At 35.8% G+C, this 25,670-nt stretch overlaps 7 protein-coding genes across 9 annotated transcripts; 5 read left to right on the forward strand and 2 right to left on the reverse strand.

The window, feature by feature from the left end:
• The first annotated feature begins 4,758 nt into the window (after positions 1–4,758).
• On the forward strand, positions 4,759–6,578 carry LOC123003707 (kinesin-like protein Klp10A). The gene is made up of 2 exons (XM_044396661.1): positions 4,759–4,922; positions 4,972–6,578. Exons 1-2 carry the CDS (start codon positions 4,814–4,816, stop codon positions 6,528–6,530), a joined length of 1,668 nt encoding a protein of 555 aa, XP_044252596.1. The 5' UTR covers positions 4,759–4,813; the 3' UTR covers positions 6,531–6,578.
• A 115-nt stretch (positions 6,579–6,693) lies between these two features.
• Positions 6,694–8,623, forward strand: LOC123016478 (probable actin-related protein 2/3 complex subunit 2). Its single transcript, XM_044416897.1, has 4 exons — positions 6,694–6,854; positions 7,030–7,123; positions 7,173–7,882; positions 7,941–8,623. Exons 1-4 carry the CDS (start codon positions 6,781–6,783, stop codon positions 7,966–7,968), a joined length of 906 nt encoding a protein of 301 aa, XP_044272832.1. The 5' UTR covers positions 6,694–6,780; the 3' UTR covers positions 7,969–8,623.
• A 333-nt stretch (positions 8,624–8,956) lies between these two features.
• On the forward strand, positions 8,957–9,715 carry LOC123003872 (EKC/KEOPS complex subunit Tprkb-like). The gene has a single exon (XM_044396905.1). The coding sequence runs from the start codon at positions 9,165–9,167 to the stop codon at positions 9,669–9,671; it is 507 nt and encodes a 168-aa protein (XP_044252840.1). The 5' UTR covers positions 8,957–9,164; the 3' UTR covers positions 9,672–9,715.
• Positions 9,716–9,798: 83 nt separating this feature from the next.
• LOC123004373 (regulatory-associated protein of mTOR) lies at positions 9,799–17,503 on the forward strand. Its single transcript, XM_044397609.1, has 14 exons — positions 9,799–10,080; positions 10,132–10,234; positions 10,283–10,524; positions 10,580–10,959; positions 11,746–11,846; positions 11,900–12,417; positions 12,468–12,542; positions 12,590–12,847; positions 12,896–13,743; positions 13,796–13,957; positions 14,007–14,356; positions 16,111–16,399; positions 16,446–16,565; positions 16,615–17,503. The coding sequence occupies exons 1-14, from the start codon at positions 9,925–9,927 to the stop codon at positions 16,808–16,810; spliced, it is 3,798 nt and encodes a 1,265-aa protein (XP_044253544.1). The 5' UTR covers positions 9,799–9,924; the 3' UTR covers positions 16,811–17,503.
• LOC123004374 (sodium-independent sulfate anion transporter-like) lies at positions 17,411–19,843 on the reverse strand. Its single transcript, XM_044397610.1, has 7 exons — positions 19,221–19,843; positions 18,626–19,165; positions 18,420–18,581; positions 18,229–18,369; positions 18,034–18,179; positions 17,796–17,963; positions 17,411–17,748 (listed from the first exon to the last, which is right to left on the reverse strand). Exons 1-7 carry the CDS (start codon positions 19,612–19,614, stop codon positions 17,512–17,514), a joined length of 1,788 nt encoding a protein of 595 aa, XP_044253545.1. The 5' UTR covers positions 19,615–19,843; the 3' UTR covers positions 17,411–17,511.
• An 81-nt stretch (positions 19,844–19,924) lies between these two features.
• Positions 19,925–23,607, reverse strand: LOC123004375 (mitochondrial uncoupling protein 4). Of its 3 annotated transcripts, none has more exons than XM_044397611.1 (3): positions 23,467–23,607; positions 23,039–23,149; positions 19,925–22,850 (listed from the first exon to the last, which is right to left on the reverse strand). In XM_044397611.1, exons 2-3 carry the CDS (start codon positions 23,133–23,135, stop codon positions 21,991–21,993), a joined length of 957 nt encoding a protein of 318 aa, XP_044253546.1. In that variant the 5' UTR covers positions 23,136–23,149; positions 23,467–23,607; the 3' UTR covers positions 19,925–21,990. The 3 variants fall into 3 exon arrangements, with proteins under 3 accessions (XP_044253546.1, XP_044253547.1, XP_044253548.1); XM_044397612.1 differs by having other exon boundaries at positions 23,406–23,549; XM_044397613.1 differs by lacking the exon at positions 23,467–23,607 and adding an exon at positions 23,207–23,350.
• A 34-nt stretch (positions 23,608–23,641) lies between these two features.
• On the forward strand, positions 23,642–25,588 carry LOC123004376 (growth factor receptor-bound protein 2). Its single transcript, XM_044397614.1, has 5 exons — positions 23,642–24,154; positions 24,207–24,304; positions 24,364–24,483; positions 24,531–24,696; positions 24,747–25,588. Exons 1-5 carry the CDS (start codon positions 24,077–24,079, stop codon positions 24,918–24,920), a joined length of 636 nt encoding a protein of 211 aa, XP_044253549.1. The 5' UTR covers positions 23,642–24,076; the 3' UTR covers positions 24,921–25,588.
• The last annotated feature ends 82 nt before the right edge of the window (positions 25,589–25,670 follow it).

The following is a 25,670-nucleotide window of genomic DNA, read 5'->3' on the forward strand; positions in this document are numbered from 1 at the left end:
TTTGTCCCAGGTACAAATCGCCGTTCTAATGACCATCAGAAGATAACAATTAACAATGACTTCCCGTTGGCATACAGCCATGCAGACAGCCTTTATCTGTCTCCATCTGCAGACTGATGTATGTTGTCCGCATTGACATTTTGGCTTTACGCTTTTGGTGAAATTGTCGACCGCAAAACGTCCCTTTTACCATCTCGAATTCTTTGAACTACATTCTGCAAACCATTTAATTGGTGTGTAACGAAAGAAAGGAAAAACTAAAAAGATTAACGTCCCCATTTTCCGACGATCGAAATTCGTCTCGGTATATTAAGCGTAAATGCTTTTTAAAATAGAGGAAGATTATGTTTAGTTCTCGTATAAAAGTGTGAAATATAATGTAGCGTAAAATCTCAGCTAGGTCCTTAGGTCTAGGGTGTTTAAGGCTGGATGTTGGCCGCAATGCGGTGCTCTCCGACAGTATGAAGATGTTAAGTAGGCCATTTGTCATGTCAAGAAAACGGTGGGTGGCACAGGAAACTCAACAAAGGACATCACGACTATTATTTACACTCGGCTTGCCTGAGCACTTGCTTGCTGTTAATTAGGGATTTTCGATAAACTTGACGGGAAAAAATCACTCATTCATCGAAAATTCAGCAGAGTATTAGTTTTTAGGTAACAAGATACGGGCATTATCTCGTACTTAGAGGCCTAATATCTCCTTTGAAGATCTATCAAAGAATCTCTAAGCTCCTGAGAATGCTTTCAGTGTAATGTACACCTAATGGGAAAATGAGAACAGGAGTACCACCTGAACTGAATTCTCGACGCTGCTTTCTTCAGCTTCAAAATTAATGCAATCACTAAACCTGATCAGATTTTTATCCAAAATGCATATTGAGGTAAATGAACACTCGGCTCTATAGCCACTGGCCTTTATTACACTAAATTAAAATCGGAGAGGATCGATATAGCCGTTGCATTATCCGTTATCGAGAGGATAGTTAATGCACACTTGTTTCTACTCAATTAGGAATTTCTAAAATCAAAACACGGCTAATGCAAACGCCAAAAAATTGTAAAATAATGAAATGCCAGCTTACTATTTTTTCTGGGTTGTGTAACAAACGTTCTTCCTAGTTGAAATATTGACATTTGATCATTAATAGCATGCATTTATGAAGTTCCAATCACACAAACCAGCATATTTTGCAATAAATTGCATCGTATACTAATAGAAAGTCTCGTTCCGAATATAATTAGGGTCTTTTAACTGAAAATTTACACTAATTAATTTAAAATTGTCCATTTTAAATGTGCGCTTGACTCTTAATTTGCGCTGAAATTTAAAACGAGGCCTAATGCAAAAACGATGATTTTTTCAACCTGGCCAGCTTACCCCGGCTTTAAATTCTTAAATACGGTCACCGAAAAAAAAAATCATATCAAATATCCTGCTCCAAATCTGATTTCACGGACAATTGCATCGAAAATCTGCAAATATTTCTCGTTATCTGATACATTTATTTATATGAGATTAGAGATATATCCTCTTACAAACTCACACAATACCAAGACCCTCGATGGCTACTTTTCACCCAAAATCACGGAAGTTAAAAAAATCCGACCATTTTATTATTTGCATTTATTTGGGTGTGAACGATGCTTTTGTCGCGAAGTGTGCCAAACAAAGCGATCAAAGCTGCCGCTCGTCGAAAATTTCTACATTAGAATATTTTTCTTGAGGACTATTCAACGCTCGCACCTGACCTGTCAATCAAATCGTAACTGCCAATTTTGGCGCCCATAAAATTGATAAAAATTTTACAACTCGGTCCCTCTTTTTAAAATATCATTTTATTACCTCTCTTCAAGCCTTGTCACCGCTAAGGTAAACCGAACAAGCCTAAAGACCGACCCCTTTCTGCATGAAAAACTGCCGGTTTTTGTGTGTGAATAGGCTCGGAAAGGGTTCGTGCCTCTCTTCATTCATATAGATGTAAATAAATAAGAGGCTGATAATGCAGACATGAGGGGAGATGCTTTTTATGGCCTAATTAAAACGTTTCCTGGCGATGACGGCGATCGAACTAGGATTTCAAAACGAAATTATTTTTGCTCCATGTGGATTGGTGGCGCGCTCTGGTAGACAAGGGAAGAACAGGAGTGAAAAACGAGATTTGAAGCGCAATTTGGGGTCTCTTTATGCTAAGGGGGATGCTAACAAGAAATCTGTTTTGCGTTTCTAATATTTCTTAAGAAATTATAAAAAAAATATAACAAATTTGCGAAATATAATTGGCGAGAGAAATTTATTTCATACAAATGTTTTTAGTTTTAGAAATAAATAAGTATATACTAGTTACAATTTTAAAAATTAGAATTACATATATTATTATTATATTTTTTTATGTAAGTATGTACATATACCTATCTTATTTTCTTTAGTAATAAATCAAAGAGAGACTAGGATAGACGTTGGATGGAAATGGATGGAGAATTCATTTTTTTTAAACATTTTTACTAAACAAGCTTTATATTTAATTTTTTAAGATCAAGAAATAATTTTTGCACAAGTTTCATGCTTTATGTTTGTATTTTTGCATTCTTTATAAATTTTCCTATGACACCTATCACTAGATTTTCCAGTTTTTTTCTAATACCTACTCATGGGATATTCCGAGAGATATTCAATAGTAATACCTCGAGTGCAAGCCAAACTGTCGATAATTTTGCACGAAGTGCACGAGACAAAATTAGGATCAATTTGGCATGCACGAGAGGTATTTTGCAGACTATTTCCCGAAGAAAATTTACAAAAATAATATATTCATTATGAGAAATTAAAAAGAAATAATAATTTATGTCAAAAAAAATATGTCAATCAAATCTTCCAAATTTCTGAGATTCCTCCAATCATATTCGCGGTAATTTAGGTCATGGGCAAATTATCGACAATTTGCACACATGCTGAATTATTGAATCTGATTGGATAAATCTTAGAAATTTGAAAGATTTGATTGGCTTAAATTTTGTGAGGGAAATAGTCCTAGTTTTTTTTATAACAATAGATCTTTTATATACAAATGTACTTAGATAAGGACAAATTACTTTGACAAATACATAGGTATACAGGGTGCGCCAGAGAAAAATGCCATATAAGGTAAGATACCAGGAACATGGAAAAAATGTTAAAGAAATTTTAACTTTAAAAATTAAGTTATGAGAGTTTAAATTTTGCACTTTGACTCTATTTATTTCTGTTTCTAAGTTTTTTTGCTACAGGCTATTAGAAAAGGAAACAAGGAAGCTCCTAAATTGCAGCATTTATTGAGAACATTTTCAAAAAAAAGTTTAGAAAGCTAGAACAAAGTGAACAAGTCGGAATATGAATGAAAAGTGATTTGATTGGAAAACGATTTGATACTGAAGAACAAAGTGAACAAGTCGGAATATGAATGAAAAGTGATTTGATTTGAAAAAGATTTGCCCTTATATTTAAGGCTAGTGCCTTAAACTTCTAGATCCTCTTTGCTCAACGATCAGTGGTCATTTTTAGAACAAAAAACAAAAAACTCTTTATTTGCTTTCATTAATACGCAGGTACTCTTTGTTTGTTTTAAGCAGTTTTTGTTTATTCTAATTATTAGAAGAAAGAAGGTGCAATTGACCATTTTTTAAGCAAAAAAAAAGTCTTAAAACAAATACTTTTATAAAAATGCAACTTTAAGTAAGATTAACATGCATTTCTCCTATGTGGCGCAATGCTTGATTAGCAAACCTTAACTTCAAAAAATTATATCTTAAAAACTACTCGGTATATTCTTTTAAAAATTTGGATCCTAACTAATAAAGAGATGCTCTACACGATGGTAATGATGAAAAAAAATTACTCGTAGGGTTTTTCTTAAATTATTTCGATTTACTTCGAACTTCTTCGAACGCTGTTCGAAGAAAAGTTCGCCAATATTCAATTTCAAATTGCATATCATTCTAAAGGACAAGTCCATCCCTTCAGAATGGTTTTTATTTGAAGAAAATCGATAAGAAAAGCATAATAGTTATTGAGTAATGATTTTTTAAAATTAAAGTATTTTAAATTCATTTAAATTAGAAAAGAAATATTTAGTTGAAAGTATGTGGTCTTTTTGAATTCTTTTTTAGTACATTTGATTTGTCTTACTGAGACGAACAAAATGATATATAATTTGTCAAGTTGTCACAACATAACTTTTTTTTTGTCACCCTTATCTTATAAGAAATTTTATTGGAATTAACTGTAAGAATATATTTTGTATTTTTTTGTAACAAGCACCGTTTTCGAGATATAAACGAGAAACTTTAAAACGGCACCTTCTTGGTGCCCCCTTTTGCTCCGCCACCTCTGAGCCGGGCACTTTTAATTGAGTATGTTCATCTTTGTAGTCTAAACACAGCCCTGAAAACAAAAATTTTGTTCCCAATCGTGTATTCATTCCACAACTCTTTTTTGAGAATGCATTATTATTTAGGCTACTAACCCATCATGTTTAATAAGTCCAAAAATTGCATTTAAAAAATCTCCACGCATGAACGGTTGTGATAGTGGGGAGTTTATTATTTAATTCCGCCCCAAAGTTTGGTCAATAAATCGCTTGGTATTTTTCGATCGTTTTGTAGCTTCCCTTTTCAAGTCCTAAACAATAACAAAATGTTCTTTAACAAGTACCTATACAGTGATAACAGAGGTAAGTTTAACACCCTAGCAACGTCCAATCAATTCCCGTCAATCAAGTGAGTGATTTCGGCTCCAAAATTTGACGCACCTTTTACTCTTTTGACAGTAGGAAAAATGTTCCCCTATGTATTAAACGACAAGGAAACGGCCGCTAAAAAATCACAAGAAGAGACCAATTCCCCAAAACAAAAGTCCTCAAAATACCTCAATGTACCGTCACAAAGTAAGTTCAATTTTAGTAAGACTTGTTGTCACTAATTGTTGACTTGCAGACTCGCCTAGTCCGCCTGAGTCACCTAAAAAATCACGACGAGAGTCCATATTTGAATTCAAGTCAGAAGCGGCGAAAAAAGTTGAACTCATTGCGAAAAGCAGGGATGAAAGGAGGCAGAAACAGGCAGAGGAGAAGTCCATCAGGGATCATATGGGGATCACGGAACAGAATAATCCCTATTACGAGTTCGCGAGAATGATAAATGAGTTCAAAAGTACTCTCGAGTTTCATCCGTTAAAAGACTCCGATCAAGTCGTGGAAAACCAAATTACAGTTTGTGTAAGAAAACGTCCTTTGAACACTCGAGAAAAAAACAGGAACGAAGTTGATGTCATTACTGTCCCTACCAAAAACCAGATGATTGTCCACGAACCCAAACACAAAGTCGATTTGACCAAATATTTAGATAATCAACATTTTCGTTTCGATTACGTCTTTGACGAAACTTGCACAAATGAGACAGTTTACAAATTCACAGCCCAACCTTTAGTTAAGACAATTTTCGAGGGCGGAATGGCCACTTGTTTTGCCTATGGTCAAACCGGAGCTGGCAAAACCCACACCATGGGAGGCGAGTTCAAAGGCAAACAACAAAACTTCAAAAATGGAATTTATGCCTTGGTAGCAACTGATGTTTTCAAATTCTTGACTCAACCGCCTTATAAAGACAAAAACTTGGTCGTATATGCAAGTTTTTTTGAAATTTACGGTAAAGTGGCTTATGATCTTTTGGCAAAAAAGCAACGCTTGAGAGTCCTTGAAGATGGCAAACAGGTGGTCCAAGTGGTGGGTTTAACTGAACGCATGGTTGGTAAAGTCGACGATATTATGGACTTGATCAAGAAAGGGAGTTTGGAGAGGACTTCAGGCCAAACCTCCGCTAATTCTAACTCGTCAAGGTCACATGCAGTGTTTCAAATTATTTTAAGGAGGGCTGGAGGGAAGCAACTTGAAGGAAAATTTTCTTTGATTGATTTGGCAGGAAATGAACGAGGGGCCGATAATTCAAAATCAAACAAACAAACAAGGCTTGAAGGGGCTGATATTAACAAGTCGCTTCTTGCACTTAAAGAGTGTATAAGAGCTTTGGGCAAAAAAGGAAAACATTGTCCTTTCAGAGAGAGCATCTTGACCAAAATCCTCCGAGATTCCTTCATCGGGGAAAAGTCAAGGACTTGTATGATTGCGCTGATTTCGTCTTCGGTGGGGTCTGTCGATCACACGTTGAACACGTTAAGGTACGCTGATCGAGTCAAAGAATTAGTCGCTAATGATTTCTGTGAGGTGAACTCCGGAGAGTCGGAAGAGAGTCAGAATGAGAACGATCTTTTATCTTTAGAATATGATCTACTGGAAAATAGCAAAAACGTGATTGATAGTTGTGTCTATTTTCACCAAAAAGCGTGTCAGCTTTATGACAATAGCAAGAAAGTCGGCTACAGTAAGTATGAGTTTGCCAAAAATTGGAAGAATTTGTTAAGAGAGATGATCGATGTTCAGAAAGTTGCTTATATTAAAGCGTCGGAATTTTGCGACATGCTTGAAGATGAGGATTAATTTTTATAGTGGCAATAAATTTTAATAAATCATTGATTAAAACAACAAGTAGCTTTTGTTTCATTTTACTCCAGTTTATTTATAAATTTTCAAGTTTAGCGCTCTGTCTAAATTGCAGACCTACTAACTTACCGACCCAAAAAAATGACAGCTGACAGATAAGACAGTCAGCCAGCAGCACCTCCCATGAACAGTCAGACCTAGTAAATGTATTTTTTTAGTTAAAACTCACAATTTCTAATCATTTAAAATGATTTTGCTCGAAACAAATAATCGGGTAGTTGAAGAGACATTAACCGTGAAAATAAAAAGTGCACAAGCTGGGTAAGTCCATTTATTTACATTAAAAAAACAACCGGTAGTTTTGGGGTGAGGCTTTTATCGCCAAATTTAGACGCAACTTTATTATCAACATTATCTAAACTCGGTTGATATTTGTCATAAGGAAAATCCGCCCAACCACTGAAATAAAATCAAGTTTTATTAACCTTTTTTCCAGGTTAAAAAACGAGTCTATCGACATAACAGTGTCAGATTTCGACGGTGTTTTGTACCACATTTCAAACTTAAACGGAGACAAAACCAAAATTAGGGTAAGCCCCAACTCCCGTCCAAAACCACACCAAAACAGCCCCATTCCAGATAAGCATTTCCCTTAAATTCTACAAAGAACTCCAGGAACACGGCGCCGACGAACTTCTCAAACGCGAATATGGACCTCTCCTCGTCGCCCCTGAAGACGGATACAACGTCTCGATTTTATTTGATCTTGAAAACATCCCGTCTGATTGGCCTCAAGTCATCAAAAAAATCGGTCTTTTGAAACGCAACTGTTTCGCCTCTGTTTTTGAGAAATATTTCGACTTTCAAGAAAACGGCGACGAGGGACAAAAACGGGCCGTGATTCATTACCGCGATGACGAAACGATGTATGTTGAAGCGAAGGCGGATCGAGTCACTGTCGTCTTTTCCACGCGTTTTCGGGACGAAGACGACGTCGTAATTGGAAAGGTGTTTATGCAGGAGCTCAAAGAAGGGTTGAGGGCGTCGCATACAGCCCCTCCTGTGCTTTTCAGCCACCGGGAGCCCCCCCGAGAGCTGCAAAACACCGACGCGAAAGTTGATAATAACGTCGGGTACGTCACTTTTGTTCTGTTCCCGAGACATACGGCGCGGAACACGAGGGACAACACAATAGATTTAATTCACATGTTTCGCCATTATCTACATTATCACATCAAATGCTCCAAGGCGTACATTCACAGTCGGATGAGGGCCAAGACGTCGGATTTCCTCAAAGTTTTGAATAGGGCCAGGCCTGAGAATAAGTCGACAGATAAGAAAACTATAACGTATGTTACTTGCCATTTTGGTGTTTATTTTTTACTATCTGATTTATTTTTGTTGCAGAGGGAGAACTTTTGTTCGACGGGATTGATGTGTATAGTACTAGTGAACTTTGCTTGTAAGATCAGCTCAAAAAAAAGGACTAATAACTGCCGACAATTTATTAAACTTAACTGTTTCATTCAATTTTCTCATCAGTCAGTTCTTGCACAGCCTCTCTTGCAGTTTTATTTATTAAGTTAAACGGTTCATTCAGTACTGAATGCTACAGTTCAGTTTTTAAAACTAGTGGTGTAATAGTGCTGATTTGTCAGCTGGATACTTTGTACATACAGACTCAATATTTTAACTGTGCTTCCTTTGAGATATGGGTAAGCACATCATTATTGTGAATTATATATTTCTAATACATTACAAAGTTTAATTACATATTTTTTACCCCATTTGTAAATTCGTGTTTTAAGTTTTTTACTATGTATCCGCTTGTCGATTTTATTCTTCTTTGGAATTATTCTTTTTACTAATGAGAATTTAAGAAAACTTGACGCGCCAAATAAATTATCTAACTTAACATAGTTTAATAGGTAATAAATAAATTGTCAATTTCTATAGCAAGATGCAATATTTGTATTTCTGTAGGCAATTGGAGGCATTTTTCATTTTCATTTCAATTTTATATTACATTAATTATTACAGAGCAAGACACTGTTTAATTGAATAATAGAAAATAAAATGTTATTTTAAAATATGTGTATTATTTTTCTATTTACGTACGATTCGAAAATGTGTGGAAAACGATTGTTGTTTGGTAGTTTGATGCCCCAGAAGTATAACCACAGAACAGATAGATAACTGAGGCGAATTTTTTGCTAAAGTGACTGTAAATTAGTGTAAATAATGATTGTGACAAAAAAATTATTGTGGCAACATTGAATTATTGGTAATACGTCAAAAATGAATGGCATACTGACATTTGAATTTGATAATCAACAACGTCGCCAAATTATTAATTCAAATTTGTTGCCAACGTGCCGACGAGAATAAGACTGACACTCCGTATTTTACTACACTGTTAAAAACAACTTATTTGTTTTTATTGTGGCTCATTAAGACTACACAATTTTCTTAATTATTTGGCATTTGGCTTATCCAGTTAAAAACTTCTTATCATTTTTCTCAACTTGCAGATTCTACAGATACGAACTTCGCGGCCGAAATTCAGTGTCAAGAACCTAACGAACCTAACCCATAAATTTCACGTTTTACGGTTTATTTATCATTTAAAAAATGATAAAAACAGCATTAGACCCTCTTGTAAATAAAAACATCAACATTCGTTTATTCCGAAATGTTGATAATGTATCAGACTTACGTAAAAAAGTAATATCAGGTCAACTTGAGTGTTGTTTCATAAATCCAAAACTGATTGTGGACCCGTTTCAAATAGTAGTAGCGACAAATAAGGCTCTAATTGCTGAAAGTCGCACCACAAAAACGATTTTCACAGAGATTTTATTCAATTTGTCTGTTTCTAAACACATAACAAAAAGTTTGCAACAGTTTGGGATTACTGATGACTGTAAAGACTTGTTGGTGGTGACTGTAGAGGACGACGATAGTGGCATTATTTCTGAAATTAAAGGAAAAGAAGTGGAGTTGAGGGCACTTGAGGAAATTCGTGATTTAAACGCTATTAAGAAGGAATACAAAATTGGTCTAAATGAAGAGAAGACTACCACAATTTTGGATTCTGTTGTTAGTAGGGTAGCCACCAAGGATTTTATTTCGTATTAATTGTGTTAATAATGGTTAAAGATAAATAAAAACAAATAAACAAATATTGTTTGATTTAGAGGTTTGATATTCCCGCTTTAAGTTTGACATCCAAAATCCCTGAAATGTCAGTTGGTAATAAAATGGCAGTTTTGTTGTCGTGCCATGCGTCTAAATTTTAGGTGTTGAATTACGTTTTTTGATGTAATCTTAACGATTTAAAAGCAGTCCCGATACACAACTTCCTAGAACACTTAAAACTCAAAAGAAAAATATGACAGAGTTAAATGTCAACGGCAATGAAGAAAAAGACAGTGAAAAGCAGGCTGTCTCAGATAAGGACCTGCCTTTGAGTTTTATGCAAGACAGGCACTTGGAGCCCATCGAAGGCGTTGAATGTATAACCCAGACATGGCGGATGAAAGAACGAGTAATTGCAAAAACTCTCACAAGTTAATTTGTTGTAATTTAAAAATTCCAGATGAAAACAGTGAGTGTGGCTCTAGTTTTGTGTTTGAACGTAGGTGTGGACCCTCCCGACGTAATGAAAACTCAACCTTGTGCGCGTTTAGAGTGCTGGATAGGTATAATTAGGTCAGCATCATGATTGTGGAATTCAGGTCATGTTCCAGATCCCTTAACCTTGTCTGCGCCAAAGTCAATCCAAAAAATCGGCGAAAATCTGCAAGCGCAGTATGAGAGATGGCAGCCTCGGGCACGCTATAAACAATCCCTAGATCCCACTTCAGAAGAAGTAAAAAAACTATGCACATCACTGCGTAGAAATGCCAAAGAGGAACGCGTTCTGTTCCACTACAACGGTCATGGAGTTCCTAAACCGACGGAAAACGGTGAAATCTGGGTGTTCAATCGAGTAATCAGTCCCAAAATTGCCTCCATTTATATTACTAACAAATTTTCCTAAACAGACTTACACGCAATACATCCCCCTGTCCATTTACGACTTACAAACCTGGATGGGGGCCCCCTCGATCTACGTTTACGACTGCTCGAACGCAGGTATTATAATCGAATCATTTGAGCGTTTTGCCGCCCAACACGAAGCCGAATATGAGCAAGCGACGAGTCAGTCTCGCCAAAATCCAGTGGTGCCACCTTTGCCTTCATATAAAAGTTGTATACAGTTGGCGGCATGTGGGGCGAAGGAAGTTTTACCGATGAATCCGGATTTACCGGCCGATTTGTTCACGTCTTGCCTTACAACGCCAATCAAGGTCGCCTTACGATGGTTCGTTCTACAGTCTACCTCAAAACTAGTGCCCAAAGTCACTCTAGATTTGATTGATAAGTGAGTATGAATCGTTGAAACAATTTGTTTTGGTTTGGTTGGAAGTGGGCCAAGGTTAAGCAATGAGGCGGACCGCAGACTAAACGTAAACACTGTCAAAATTAAATCGTGATGATTTAGATGGTTAATGAACTTTCACAAGATTTGAAACACGAAATGGACTGTGATGCTATTTTTAAACAGTAATTAGTCACTTTTTAAGTGGTCCGAAAAAATTACAAAGATAAAATATTTTTCAACAACAGGTAATTGAAACAAAATTATTAGATTGATATCTTTTCAATAACATTTTTTTTATCATGAAATTATAGATTACCTCGCACTTGAATTAGGTAATTAAATATTTATTTTTAGACTTAATTTACCTACGTATCATTAGACTTAATCTGTTATTACTAAAATGAATTATGAAGCATTTTTGTTTGCATTTCTAACATATTTTCTATTGTTAAGTTCTAAATATAACTAATAGAACTTATTTTTACGCACTTTAAAACTAAAGCTGTTTTTGTTTGTTTTCCTTGGCAAAGCAGTTTTTAATCCCTAGAGAATTACAAAAAATTATTCTAATGACACTGAATGGTCTTGACCCAAACCGCATTTAAAGGTCGTTTCTAATCATGAAACATAAACAGATAAAATGTAAGTCTATAAAATTCCATTATCTCCACTTTTTTCAGCTTTTTAAATATACGACTTAGAAATTATTATATAATTTTTAAAAAACTTATAATTTGCAACTTGATTAGTGAAACAACAATATTTTGTTTTTCCTTTATGTTACAGAATTCCAGGTCAAATAACTGACCGTCGCACAATGCTTGGTGAACTTAATTGGATTTTTACAGCAATTACAGACACCATTGCCTGGAATACGTTGCAAAGAGGTAGATTTTACTTGACATGATCCATGTAAAAAAGTCAAAATACAAAATTACAGATCTTTTTCAAAAGCTTTTCCGTCAAGATCTCCTCGTGGCCTCCCTTTTCCGCAACTTCCTCCTCGCTGAACGCATCCTCAAATCGTGCGATTGCACTCCTGTTAGTTCCCCACCATTACCACCAACCTCCCAACACCCCATGTGGAACGCTTGGGACTTAGCCCTAGATTTGAGCCTTGGCCAACTTCCTGGAATCATCAACAGAAACGAACCGTTCCAAAACTTACCTTTCTTTGAAGAACAATTGACAGCGTTCCAAGTATGGTTAGAACTCGGGTGCGAAGAACGGAGTCCCCCCGAACAATTGCCAATCGTTTTACAAGTCTTACTTAGTCAAGTCCATCGGATGCGAGCACTAGAACTGTTAGGAAGGTTTCTCGACTTGGGACCTTGGGCTGTCAATTTGGCCCTGTCAGTCGGGATTTTTCCCTACGTTCTTAAATTGTTACAGAGCAGTGCTAAGGAGTTGAGGCCTTTGCTGGTTTTTATCTGGGCTAAAATCTTAGCAGTCGATAATGTAATTTCGTGATTTGGAAAGAATCAAGGGTTTAATAATTGTTTTTTCAGACGTGTCAAGGCGATTTGGTGAGAGATAGTGGCCATAAATATTTTTTGTCAGTACTTCAAGATACTTCACTTTCGGTGAGTTAAGTTGTTGTGATTTAAGTCGGTTTGATTGGTTGGTTTAGTCGGAATATCGGACACAGTCGGCTTTTGTTTTGGCGTCAATTGTTAATAATTTCCATGATGGTCAAGAAGCAGCCTTGAAAGGTTCTTTAGTTAGTATCTGTCTCGAACAATTGAACGATCCGAGTCCCCAATTGAGACAATGGGTCGCCATCTGTTTAGGTAAATTATGGGATCATTACGAAAATGCCCGCTGGACCGGCGTTAGAGATATTGCTCATGAAAAACTCTACAAGCTTCTCAACGACCCAAGCCCGGAAGTAATAGATTTATTTTTGTTTTGTTCCGATTGTCATTTTTTTTCCTAGGTTCGAGCTGCAGCTGTTTACGCTTTAGGTACTTTTATAAATTCGGTGACCGAACGATCAGAACATGCCAACAATATCGACCATGCAATAGTTATGACATTAGTTAAGAAAGTCAGTAATGATATGAGTCATCTAGTCCGTAAAGAATTAGTTAATGCACTTCAGTGGGTCGTTTTAGCTTTCGAACATGTGTTTATAACTTTGTCAATGAAGGAGATTCTAAGTCATTATCCTTTGCAAGAAGTCAACGTGACTTCGCCTAGTTTGAGACGAATCGGTAGTAGGGATAGGTTACGAACTTCCGAGGATAGCGTAGATAAAATGAAAAGAGTCTCCTCCAGCTCTTCTATAAACAACATGGGACAAATGAAAGGTTCCCTGAGCCACACCGGGAGTCTTGGCACATTACCGGGACTCGGTTATGGTTCAATTTATATGAAAATATGGGACGCTTTGTGTTCACTTGAGACCGACCCGCATCCCGAAGTCGAATCAATGTGCAAGACTATAACAAAGTATATTTCAAACAAAGTGAAAGATTCGCGCGATTTTGTTGATAATAAATGTGCGAGTTTGCCCCCGAGTCCCAATCGGGGTAACTACTTATCAGGCGAAAGCCCCCCGACTCTCCACCCCGCACCCGACATCCCGAAATACACTCCCAGAGGGCGCAAAATTCACCCCAATATCATTAACGAAGAACCTGACATAAAAATCAAGCAACGGCAAGCTTTAGTTAGTACGAAATTTATCGAATGGTCGTGTAAGCGTTTCGCACAATCGAAGCGAAAGAGTGGTTTCGATATCGAATCGCCGCAATATTACGAACGTGATTGGAGGTATACCAGGTGAGTCGTAATTTTTCTTAAAAGTTACATTTAATAAATTATTATTTATTAGGAATAATAATATAAGAAGAGAAGCTTTGGATGAGACTTCGCGTATCCTCACATCGAAATTAGAGTCTCAGATGTTCAATACAAGAACCTCTCTCCCTCCCAGTGTTCTCCAGTTTCACCCCTTTGACCAACAAATCGCCGTAGCCGGGAAGGATCATTTCGGGTTTGTTTACTCGTTTTTGTTTGTTTACTTATTTGATTGGTTGATTTAGGATTTGGGATTGGGGGACTGGTGCTAAGACGACAGTGTGTCATAATAAATCAGCAAAGTCTGGCTCGAGTCGCATCACTTCGTTGGAGTGGATCAATGCCCATGATGTGGCAATGTTGATGGTGGCTTCGGATGATGGAAGCGTTAAAGTTTGGAAGCCGAATACGGGTCATAGTAGAGAGCCGACTTTGGTTAGTGCATGGCAAGCTTTAAGTGATTTGAAATGGAAATATTCGGGAACGTTGTTGTCGTGGGAGCAGTACACGCAGACTTGCATTGCGGCGGGGGACTCGAGGATTATCCGATTTTGGGATGTAGAGAAGGAGTTGTATGCCTATGATATTATGACAGGTGAGGATCGATGTGAAGTTGGTGGGCATGATGTATGATATTTAACGGTTGGTAGCACAGTTGATGACACTGATTGCTAGTTAAGGGGATTTCGACCAAAAAATAACGGTAAATTCTGGGGTTGTGGGTGACGTGAAGCAAAACCAAGTAATGACATAACCGAAAAAAAATTTAGAACGGTATTCACCACTTGGGATGAGTAATGATTGACATCACCATAAACCACCAGTAATAAAACTACGTAAATAAGTCGTACTATTTACTTTTCCTTTAAACAAAATTTGTAGAACAAAACAGAAAGGGAAAATTTTATACTTTTAAAAGTTAAGGTTTTGTGAAAAATATTCTAACAATTTCTATAAATTAAAAAAAAAACAGGTAGCACGAATTAAAATAAAATGGTTATAATAATAACAATAACTTATTCTTTCACATTTACAAAAAGTATACTCTCATTACACACCAAATGTAACATTGTAATAATAATATTAAAAAGTAAAATGAACCTCTTCGTATAAAACAATGATTCATCCTTTAAAATTTTTTCGTAAGTATATCATGAGAATCATGACAAAAAATAAGACACTTTTAAAATTGCACTAATTTGGACCTCGAGAATTCAAATTTAAAAAATTATCAGATTATCTTTGCTCTGTTAGTTTTTACCAAAGTGCGAAGCTATAATTTGAGGAAGGTGTTTTTGAAGAGTTTATAATATCACTGTTATCATCAACAGGGCCGTAATCTTCATCTTTATTTTTGTTGTTAATTTTTTTTTTATTTTACTTCTACAACATTGGAAACAAAAGAGGTGCCTACATGATAATATTAAATTGACAGTTCTGTCTTTTTTTTCTCAAAGAATGGCTTGAAAAAAAATTGAATTCATTTTTTTGCTTTGCTGAAAGACTTCTATCAGCATCCGAGAGTTGGTCCCACACTTTTGAATCATCCTGTATGTACGGGGTGTCCAAAGTTTTAGGCTCAAGAATAAATATTTGTAATTAAATAAAAAAGAATTTTGATAGTGAATGTAAAGGATAAGAGGATTAAATAAAAAAATAAATAAATTTGATGTTTTAATATTGTCCAAAATTTTTAGCGTATGGCAGTGAGACCTTAAAAATTAAATTTTGGGAAAAGAAATTCAATTAACTGGAATATTTTTTATATGATAAAATTCTTTGTTTTTTTTTTCTGTGGTATTTGTAATATAAAGTTGATAGGTTTTGACTAATTAACATTTTAATATTGCAAATCTGAAACTTGGAATAATTTATGGGGGGTTTGTGGTAATTGGTGATCAAGCCAAAATTTCTTGACAAGAAAAAGGTCCCCAATGACATTTATGACGTACCCAGGCTCAGAACAGAGTGTAAGGATAGAGAAATGCGAAATGTTTCCATTCGCATATAATTTTGACTGATTATTGATTGATACATCGGATTGCAAAATTGAAAATTTTTCCTAGTTTCTGACATGAATCTTCATGAGATTATTAAAAATTAATTAAACACATTTTCATTATAATAAAAATTTAAAAAAATTAAAAAATAAAAAATCGAAAATTTGTCTTTTTTATCTCATATAGAAAAATATTCTCTTTCACACAGTGAAAACAGAAATTAAAAATATTGATACGTTTTTGAGTTATTTGGAAGCAAATTTACCATTGCTTTTCCCTATACCTCTAAACGGTCGAATTCCCGTTAAAAGAAAAATGCAAAGTGTGAAGAATTTGAGTTTTTTGCCAGGGGCGGACTGCTCAGTCACGTGTATTGACTCGACATTTTCCGGCGTTTCGCACGAAAATTACAGTAAGGCTTATCTGGAGCGCGAAAAGGACGACGAAGGGATTAGTGTCGACGATGATGATTTCAAATGGACTCGATACGGAATGGTGGTGGCCGGCTACCAAGACGGTTCAATCCGCGTCTTTGACCGGCGTTGCAGTCCCACAGAAGCCCGAATTGCCGTCTTTATGGAACATTCCGGTCCTGTTTTAGGCGTTCATTTACTCGGTAACACGTTTTATAGTGGAAGGTAAGTCTGACGATTTTTTTGGTTTTTCTCTAACCGATGTTGGTAGTACCGACGGCCATGTCCGAGTGTTCGACATACGCAACCACAGAGTGGTGCACACGACCCAAGCCATCCAGAATAACATGTCCTGTTTTGCGTTGCATCGCGGAACTGCGACTTATGCCTGGTATGTTGGTAGTACTTGAATTGAATTGGAGATTATGTGGTGGTTTTAGCGGGTCTATGAATCAAAATGTGAGTATTTACGGGTTCAACGGGTGCTTCTTGAATACGATCAAGTTCTACGAGGGTTTCATGGGTCATCGTACGGGTAATGTCACGTGTTTGAACTACCATCCGTTGAAGGTGGCGCTGGCGACCGGCACATCCGACTGTTCGGTGAGCGTTTACTGTTTGGAAGGTAAAAGGTGACGCGATTCACAGCCCTAGAGCTCGGTTTGGAGCTTTTTGGGCTATTACTACTAGCGGAAATTTTTTTGCTTTCGCTTCGGTTTTATTGTAAATATTTACGTTGAATAACTTGAAATTTTATCGTGTATATATTTTATTTGAAGAAAAACGCTTTATTGTAGCTATTAACCGAGTAATAGTACAGTACAGGGAATTTTGTTGTTAGTTTTTTAAGACTGAGATTGTTATTTTAACGAATTTGACTTGTCTTATTTTTTCAATGTTAGAGCGGGGATTAGGCCTACAGAGTAGGGTGATTTATACGTAGCATTGCCAGTCTGAGATGTGACCAGTTGTTAAGTAATTTTAAGCAAACGATTCGATTTTTTTTATTATTGTGATAAATACAATGCAGCATAGAGAGAGAATGTTCGTCGTTATATTGTACTCAAGTTTAATCTTTAATTCTTTTAGAGTGAATCTTTTTTTAATCAAATGGACCTTCCAATCCGATTTTGATTTATCTAAACTCTCGATTATCTAATTATTTTATAAATACACTCGCCTTGGCACAACATTTGCACAAAAATCGTGAGTTAACTCCGTTAAATCTAATCAGATTGTTGAAGATTCTTTTTTTTTTTTTGTATAAAAACGTTTTATTGTGGCATAAGTCTTTTAATTTACAATTATAAAATAAATATTATATCACGATATGTGTATCAAACGTTATCATAGTAAGACATTTTCCTTTCTTTTGTACTCTTGTCGATTAGTGGAATCTGACAGTCATTTATTTTGTTAGAATCGCTGTCACTAATGTTGTCAACATTATGACACACTTTTAAATTATCAAAGTTGATTGTTTGGCTCCAGGTATTAAACACATGTGGTTTGACATTCATAAAAGTAACTTTTTTGTTCGTTTTGTTGAAAGTTTTGACTAGATTGTCGATTGTCTGAAACAAAACATAGTCACAGTCGCCTAAAGAACTATTTTATCTACCTGACAAGCTGCGTAGTCGACTCTTATAATATTTGAACAGTCAAGGACGATAGGTAAATTACGTCTATTATTATAAGCTTCAATTATATTGGTTGTTAAATAATCAGTTGCAGCGTAATAAAGGCCGACTTCCGGTTTTATATAAATGTATTGGTTTCCTTGGCTGTCCTAAAATATACAAAAAAAAATAATAAAATACTTTCTTATTTTTATGTTTTATCAGTTTAAAACTACTCACAACACGAATTTCCTTCGTAATTTGGGGCCTCGCCCACACTTTTAATAAAATTAATAGATTTAAAAGACCACCCGCAATAATTCCAATCTCCACACCGTAACACACTCCAATAATCAGTGTCGCCAATGTGAGGAAAAAATCAAACTCTAAACAAAAGAATAATAAAAGTCGGTTCGAACTTTTTTGGCTACTCACTGTTACATTTCCATAATTTGGGGAAAATTTCATAATCAAACATTGTGATAATCGCCGATATCAAAATCGCGGCGAGAGTCGACCTTGGAATGTAATAAAAATACGGTGTTAGAAAACTCAAAGCTAGTAGAATTACAGTTCCTGCAAATGTTTTATGTTTTGGATTTAGAAGAAAAAAGAAGATTGTTTACCTGAGTAAATCCCCTGCAAAGGGGTGCGTACCCCGCTACTATTGGCCACGGCCGATCGGGTGAAAGCGCCACAACTCGGCATTGCCTGGACAAATGACCCGAAAATGTTGCAGAGGCCCAATGTCATCATTTCCTGGGTTGCATCCACGATTGTCCCACTGACTAATTTCAAATCAGTGTTATGTTGGTAGTGATTTTTTACTTACCGAAGGCTTTGGCGATGGCAACATTGGCTAAAACCCCGGCAATCGGCAAGACGAAAATCCCAGAACCCAGGGTTTGGACCATTTCGAAAATTCCAATAGTTTCATTACCATTATGGGTACTGAAATGGGGGATTTGGACCTTTGGGAGGCCCGACGGTACTTTCCCTGATAAAACAAAGGGGGAACCCCCGCGATACTCGTAGAAATAATACCCCAAAATCGAGGTTATCAACACGATAAGGGCATTTTTTGAAATTGAGAGCAACCAAAGTGTCTTTTTTAATGCTTTATTCCGCGTTTTAATAATTGCCAACTGTTTGAAAATGAATAAGAAAGCGATGCAGGAGAATCCGAGGAGAGTATCAGCGAGTCGGATTTCGTTAATTCTGGTTGCAATTTTATAGAAAACGTCGAAAACGCCGTGATTTTTCAGTTTCCTCAATCCGAGTAAGTTTTTGAGTTGTGAGGTGACTATGGTGACCGACATTGCCGACGTGAAGCCGGAAGTAACACAAGGGGAAATAAAATCAACTAGAAAACCTATCACAATTTTTTTATTATTTTTTTACTATTCCGAATTGATAGATAAACTTACCTAATTTTAAGAGCCCCATTAAAAATTCGACACACCCGACTAAAAGAGACAAAAGGATCACATAGTCGACTGATAAGCTTTCCGTATACGAGAATGTTAAGAGTGCCATCAGACTCGTCGGTCCGATTGAAACTTGTTTAATTGTTCCGAATAAAACATAAGTGAAAGAGCCGATGAAGGCAGTGTAGAGGCCGTATTGGGCAGGCAAACCGGCCAAATTAGCGTAGGCTATGGATTGGGGCATCATGGTGAGTCCGACTGAGATTCCGGCGATAAAATCGGCCACTATGTCCGATTTTGAGTACTTAGGGAGCCATTGGAGTATGTGGACTCGTCTTTGGAGCAGTTCGAAGAGAGAAAAATTTCTCTTAAGTTTTTCTAACGGCTTGGACATGACTCTATATATGCACTTTTTCCACACTTCACTATCGCACGTTAAAACGAACAGTGACAAATAAAATATGGGAATTTTAAATAAAATTAAATGCAGAGCAAACAAGAAAGACGTTATGATTTATTGGAACGTTTTTAAACTTTTCGACAAGGTTGAGAACAACATGATAATGTTATTTGCTTTTGTCTTAATTGCGTTCGTAGTAATGCGTTTCTTAGTTTCCAGAGGTTTATCTCTCGCTCAAAAAATCAACTATCGATTAATAAAACTTTCCAAAGGGATCTGTGTCGACTCAAATAAAACAAAGTGGTTATCTTTAACAATATATTGTCAACAAGCCACAATTTTAAAACAATAAATGAAATAGTACAACTTCCTTAATATCACCCATTGATTTACTGTAACAAAATAATATCGGAAAATTCCTTTTTCGTTCAACAATTTACGTATTAGGCTAAATATTAGTCCACTGGTTAAATTTACATAACAAATTTAATATTAAAAAAATAAAATTAAAACACAATAATAAAAAAAAATGTTTGTATTGCGATTTAGAGGTAAAATACTATGATACAAGTTCACATTGTCCTTTTGTACAAATATAAAAAATAGGTAGGCTCTAATAAAACTGTGGCACTAATTCGAGAGCTACTCAAGCACTCTCGTGTATACAAAGGGTACCTATTTGTTGCGCTACATCCGTGCGAATTTGACACATTTGGACTGTTTTGATTTTTACAGTGAACACACTTTGTTCTATATACTAATATTTTCAAAATCCCACTTAACATGGCATGATATCCCATATTTTTCCACTCCGAGTTTAACAGTCTTTAGAAGGTTATTGTATTGTGACATCGTCTCGTAAAAACTGAAGGCCAAGGATATGGGGACCTTGACCCTCATGTTGGTCCATTGACTGGTCCGAGATTTTAGCAGTAATTTGGGGAAGCCCCAACTTAGCAGAATTATCAGTTTTAGAATTGTTTGATGTGTACGGACTTATTGATCAAGTTTAGTGATTCATGCTAACTAAATTCGTCCCAACTAAAATGTCTCGATAAGATGAAAAGGTCACAATTGCTCGTTTATCTCCCAAGGGGGGATTTAATGAGTTAATTTTTAAATTTTCCGATTAATTATAGCAGAATTTCGCAATTATGTATTTGACAGTTTTTCCAGCGTTAAGAACTTTTTTAAAGCATTAAAAACACTCAAAATAAAATAATATAACGAATGATTTTTTTTTAATGAGCACATGTTATAAAATTATGTAAAAATACAAAAATTCATTTGTTATTTTTAATTTTAATGTAATAAACATTGTTTTATGACAATGTTCCTGTCAAATATATGACACTAGTATCATCATGTATTCTTGAATTTAGTTAGCGGGAACGGCAGATCTCGCAACATTAAACAGATACCTGTTAAAAGAAATGCCAATTTATGTCTTAACAAATTCAACCATAAATTAAATCCGACTACGTTGGAAACAAAAAAGACATAATATGGAAATTGTCAGTAGTTTTTTCTTAATAAAAAGAACTTGAAAAAAAATCTTATTTCATTTTTATGCTTAGCTGAAAGTGTTCTATGACTATTTGAGTCCGACAGTTTAGAATCACCTTGTATATGGCTATGGCACTGGTATTATCATTTAGCCATTAAAATGACAGCTAAATACATACTTAAAACATTGCTGAAAAGAATAATTTAAGCTGAGATCAGTTTTTAAGTACGTATAAATAAAATTTAGTAAATCTGTATAAAGTCATGTTTAAAACAGTTGATTGTTGATTTACATGAGCATGAGTCAGCTTTCATGCACAAATGTATAATAATGTACAAATATTTTTTTCGTGGTTTTCCTTAAAGATTTTAATTAAATATGTTTAAATTTTATTACAGCCTCGTAATAAATTAACCTTCACTTATTTAATGACATATCTTTTAAAATAATATTAAAAAAAAACAGGCCACGGTCAATTGTATTAAGTTATTAAATATTTAACTGCATTTCCGTTTGTTTTTTCTATAATGAAAAAGGAAATAAACACTTTAGACTTTTAACAAAAACAGCTGCCAGCTTTTGCATTTTAGTCATTAATTCATAATTAATGTCTCTAATTTTTTAACACAAATAAGTGAAAAATCATGTAAGGTGGTAATTATAATTGACAGTTTACCAATTATTGTTGTAAATCTTATTATGCTTTATAAATATATATCATAAACTGTAAAGGTCGTTTCCATCGTAGGTTGGCAATATTGCCAATTAGTTTTAGCGCTTTGGAAAAACTTTTTTTTTTAAATAAGTCAAAAAAATATGCGACACCATGCCCAAAATACAATTTCACACTAATTTCTCTGCTATCAAAATTGTTCTGCCCCTAGCAGCCGTAAAACCTCTTCATACGACAACCAAAAGGTCAACGACCACGGCGCCATCCTCAACCATATGGGTAAAAACCCTTTATAAAGCGCCCCGAATCCCTCATTTTTTACCGACTTTTTTAAACAATCGATTGACGATTTATACAACAAACCTTTCCCATGCTCATCCATTGGCTGATTCATGACTCTTGTTTTAATTACATCTGCGGGAGTACCCATCAGTGCTGCCACCAACCCCGCCATACTACTCGCTAAACAATGGACTAAATGATTATCTTCTAACGTAGTATTCCTCATGATGAATCTTTTGGCCGAATCGTAGGTCGTTAAATCGCCTAAATTGACCAATGCGGCCCTTTGTACATTCGGAACTGACCCTTTCCAGAGTCCTCTCACTCCCGCAGTCCTGACTGTTTTCCTAAAGGCGTCGTAAAGACCGTTAACTCGTGGGGCAAGGCCCATGATTTTGCGCTTGCCTTCCATTTGTAATTGCACTTTGAGTAGGTCGGCGGGACTGGCTATGTATTGTGCGAAAGCCCCCGCTGAGACCCCACACAGGGCGGATTTCCACACAGGGAAGTACTGCTCCGTGCTAGAGTCGAAAAATTTGTCTTTAAGATGCTTGTAGGTGACAATTCGGGTGCCTGAGTAGAACAAGTGGCGGTACAAGGCCGCGTGAACCCCCTGCCATAGCTTTAAAAAGCCCTCTTCGGTAACGATGCCCACGGCAGTGCGGAATAAGCCCCGATAGGGGGCTTTGACCATCTTCGCATCTTTGGTGTTTGCGACTTCACCCTGTATTTGCAGTCGTGTTTTCGATAAATCTAACGGGTAAGTCACTGCAATAGACATATGAGAGTCAAGGACATGAATAAATCAAAATTAATTTAGTCGAATGGCACGACAAACGCCAAGTTTATTCTATAAATAAAGTGTAATTTTCCACATAGTCTTAAGGGATTACTAGGTAGAAAAAGCCATTTTTCTCTAAATTTAGCAATTACAGTTACTTAATTTCTATTTTTACCTAACTCTGCATTCCACGCTCCTACAACTGATACCATGTACATACACCAGAACGAGTCCACATATTTGTGCTCTTTTGGGGGTGGAATCTGCGGCATTTTCACCAAAAATCCTACAAATCAAAGTTCTTATAAGATTCCCATAGGGCAAAGTTCAAAATCTCCCGCACAAAATTCGACCGTGGGGACAATGTGCACAAATCGTGACTGATAAATAACACAGTAAGCCTACATTTCTACTTTCCACGTGCAAAATAAAAATGGAAATTAACGTTATTACTGTTCTGAAGCAGCAATTAATTAAAAAAAAGTACAAATAAAATTTGAAAAAAGTTTGTTGTGACAACATGACAACACTGTACACTTAACCTGTAAATTAATTTGGTAGAACATTGACACCAATTTGGACCAGTTTAATGTGCAAACTCACCATTTATTTGTTTGGTAGAACTTCCGTAACTTCATTAGTTAAGTAAATAACGAATCAGTTATAGATAACAATTGTCACAATAGTGTTTTTTGGGTTACATTGTTGGTGACGTGAGAGATGAGTTGGTTGCCCTGATTTAATTTAACAAAAGTGACAGCTTAAATTCATATTTGGCAACACTGCGGTGTTGTGTGAAAAGTAGTTCCGTATTATTTCACTGGAATTCCTTTCCTCCTTACGTGGTATCCAATTCCTTTCGGATCAGCAAGTTTCACCAATTAGTAATTTAGTAAGTTTAAAGAGTTTGTTTTGTTTGTGTGATAAGAGTTGATTAGTTGTGATAAGATTAATATTCCTCCGCCATGATTGTCCTCCAGTGTTGAATTTCATCAGTGACAGAAGGGAGGGTTCTCGTAAAGGTTTGCGTAAAAACCCAACAAAAACACCAAATAAAGTGATTATCTTCCAAAGAAATGTGTTATTCGCTAGATTATAAAGCGGATGCTTAGTGTTAGTTTTTAAAAATCGATGTATTGACATTGCCGGTGCTATTTGAACTTTTTTGGAGTTAACTCTTGTGCTTTTATTTGTGATAAGACGAACTTGAACAATGGAAGCAATAGCGAAGCACGAATTCAACGCAACAGCTGACGATGAGCTTAGTTTTCGAAGATCTCAAGTTTTAAAGGTAATTTTCCAAAATTTATACTTTTACCGAAAACCACAAACTAATTTTCTAGATTCTGAATATGGAAGACGACATGAACTGGTACAGGGCGGAACTTGATGGCAGAGAAGGCCTAATTCCTAGTAATTACATAGAAATGAAAAACCACAGGTAAAATAAAGTGTAGATAGTAGCAGGTCACATGATAATAACAAAGTTCTGTTGAACAGTTGGTACTATGGTAGAATCACAAGAGCTGATGCTGAAAAACTGCTCTCAAATAAGCACGAAGGGGCCTTTCTCATACGTATTAGTGAATCCAGTCCAGGAGATTTTTCTCTATCTGTCAAGTAAGCACATCCACCAACCTGAAACAAAATTAAGCTATTTATTGCAGGTGTTCTGACGGTGTGCAACATTTTAAGGTGCTAAGGGACGCCCAAGGCAAATTCTTTCTCTGGGTAGTCAAATTTAACTCTTTAAATGAATTAGTAGAATATCATCGCACGTCCTCCGTGTCCCGTTCACAAGACGTTAAGTTGAAGGACATGGTGGCAGAAGAGGTGCTTAAATTTGAGTAAAGAATGACAAAATGCTAATATTTTTGTTTCAGTGCTTGGTACAGGCCTTATACGATTTTACTCCACAAGAAGCTGGCGAACTTGAATTCCGAAGGGGCGACGTAATCACGGTGACGGATCGCACAGATCAGCACTGGTGGCATGGCGAAATCGGGCACCGCCGCGGCCTATTCCCCGCTACTTATGTCACGCCTTATCACACATAATATATTTCTTCTAATTACGTTATTTTTTCAAAGGCATTATTTCACTACTCTTGGAAAACCTACAAACTGTGGGCGTTTTTTACTTGTTTTTTAATTTATGTGATTTTGTAATTTTTTAGATGATTTTAATTGCTCATTGTTTTTGGAAAATCTCTTAATGTAGTTTTAAGATCAAATATTTTTATATTGGATCAATTGTACTGAAAAACATGAAATTAATTAATCTTCAGTTCAGTAGGTTATGGAATATATATAATGTTTAATTTTTTAGGTAGAGTGTATTACAGTTTGCTTACATTTTACTTTGTTCAGATATGCAACGAAATTAACAAGTTAGGATTGAAGTGGAGCTAGTTTCCGTCGAAGATTTAATATTTAAATCCATTTTCCTATAAGAATAGTGCACTACATTATCGTATTTTTAGCAAATCAGATGCCATTTTTGTATTTCATTAAGTTTATGGAGATTTGTGAATTTTATTTTCAAATATTTTTATTTGTATATAATGCGTTAGAGATTATGCCAGATTTTTTTATTCAACACTCAATCATTTGGCATTTTCTTGCTTTGACTTTTAGACTTTGTATGTAAATACTAACATAGTTTTATTATTACAATATTGCATTATTATAATAGGCGAGTATAAGTAAATATATGTTATATAAATAACAAACGTCTTATTCCTTTTACCCCGCTTCCGAAAAGTAAAACTACTCATCTTAAAGGGATAATTCAAATTTGCCGCTGCA

This window comes from Tribolium madens, unplaced genomic scaffold, assembly GCF_015345945.1.
Source record: "Tribolium madens isolate multiple individuals breed KSU strain unplaced genomic scaffold, Tmad_KSU_1.1 Scaffold_1;HRSCAF=32;Tcas5.2_LG8, whole genome shotgun sequence".
In the NCBI taxonomy this organism is placed as follows: Eukaryota; Metazoa; Arthropoda; class Insecta; order Coleoptera; family Tenebrionidae; genus Tribolium; species Tribolium madens.

Bases quoted from the DNA above. Each gene is read 5' to 3' on its own strand.
- LOC123004376 (XM_044397614.1), top strand. From the start codon at position 24,077: ATGGAAGCAATAGCGAAGCACGAATTCAACGCAACAGCTGACGATGAG. The intron at 24,305-24,363 runs GTAAAATAAAGT...TCTGTTGAACAG, and splicing joins ATAGAAATGAAAAACCACAG to TTGGTACTATGGTAGAATCA. The intron at 24,484-24,530 runs GTAAGCACATCC...TATTTATTGCAG, and splicing joins GATTTTTCTCTATCTGTCAA to GTGTTCTGACGGTGTGCAAC.
- LOC123003872 (XM_044396905.1), top strand. From the start codon at position 9,165: ATGATAAAAACAGCATTAGACCCTCTTGTAAATAAAAACATCAACATT.
- LOC123004374 (XM_044397610.1), bottom strand. From the start codon at position 19,614: ATGTCCAAGCCGTTAGAAAAACTTAAGAGAAATTTTTCTCTCTTCGAA. The intron at 19,166-19,220 runs GTAAGTTTATCT...AAATTGTGATAG, and splicing joins AATGGGGCTCTTAAAATTAG to GTTTTCTAGTTGATTTTATT. The intron at 18,180-18,228 runs GTGAGTAGCCAA...TCTTTTGTTTAG, and splicing joins CAAATTATGGAAATGTAACA to AGTTTGATTTTTTCCTCACA.
- LOC123004375 (XM_044397611.1), bottom strand. From the start codon at position 23,135: ATGCCGCAGATTCCACCCCCAAAAGAGCACAAATATGTGGACTCGTTC. The intron at 22,851-23,038 runs GTAAAAATAGAA...TGTCTATTGCAG, and splicing joins AGCGTGGAATGCAGAGTTAG to TGACTTACCCGTTAGATTTA.
- LOC123003707 (XM_044396661.1), top strand. From the start codon at position 4,814: ATGTTCCCCTATGTATTAAACGACAAGGAAACGGCCGCTAAAAAATCA. The intron at 4,923-4,971 runs GTAAGTTCAATT...GTTGACTTGCAG, and splicing joins CCTCAATGTACCGTCACAAA to ACTCGCCTAGTCCGCCTGAG.
- LOC123004373 (XM_044397609.1), top strand. From the start codon at position 9,925: ATGACAGAGTTAAATGTCAACGGCAATGAAGAAAAAGACAGTGAAAAG. The intron at 10,960-11,745 runs GTGAGTATGAAT...TTTATGTTACAG, and splicing joins ACTCTAGATTTGATTGATAA to AATTCCAGGTCAAATAACTG. The intron at 16,566-16,614 runs GTATGTTGGTAG...TGGTGGTTTTAG, and splicing joins GGAACTGCGACTTATGCCTG to CGGGTCTATGAATCAAAATG.
- LOC123016478 (XM_044416897.1), top strand. From the start codon at position 6,781: ATGATTTTGCTCGAAACAAATAATCGGGTAGTTGAAGAGACATTAACC. The intron at 6,855-7,029 runs GTAAGTCCATTT...CCTTTTTTCCAG, and splicing joins ATAAAAAGTGCACAAGCTGG to GTTAAAAAACGAGTCTATCG. The intron at 7,883-7,940 runs GTATGTTACTTG...TTTTTGTTGCAG, and splicing joins ACAGATAAGAAAACTATAAC to AGGGAGAACTTTTGTTCGAC.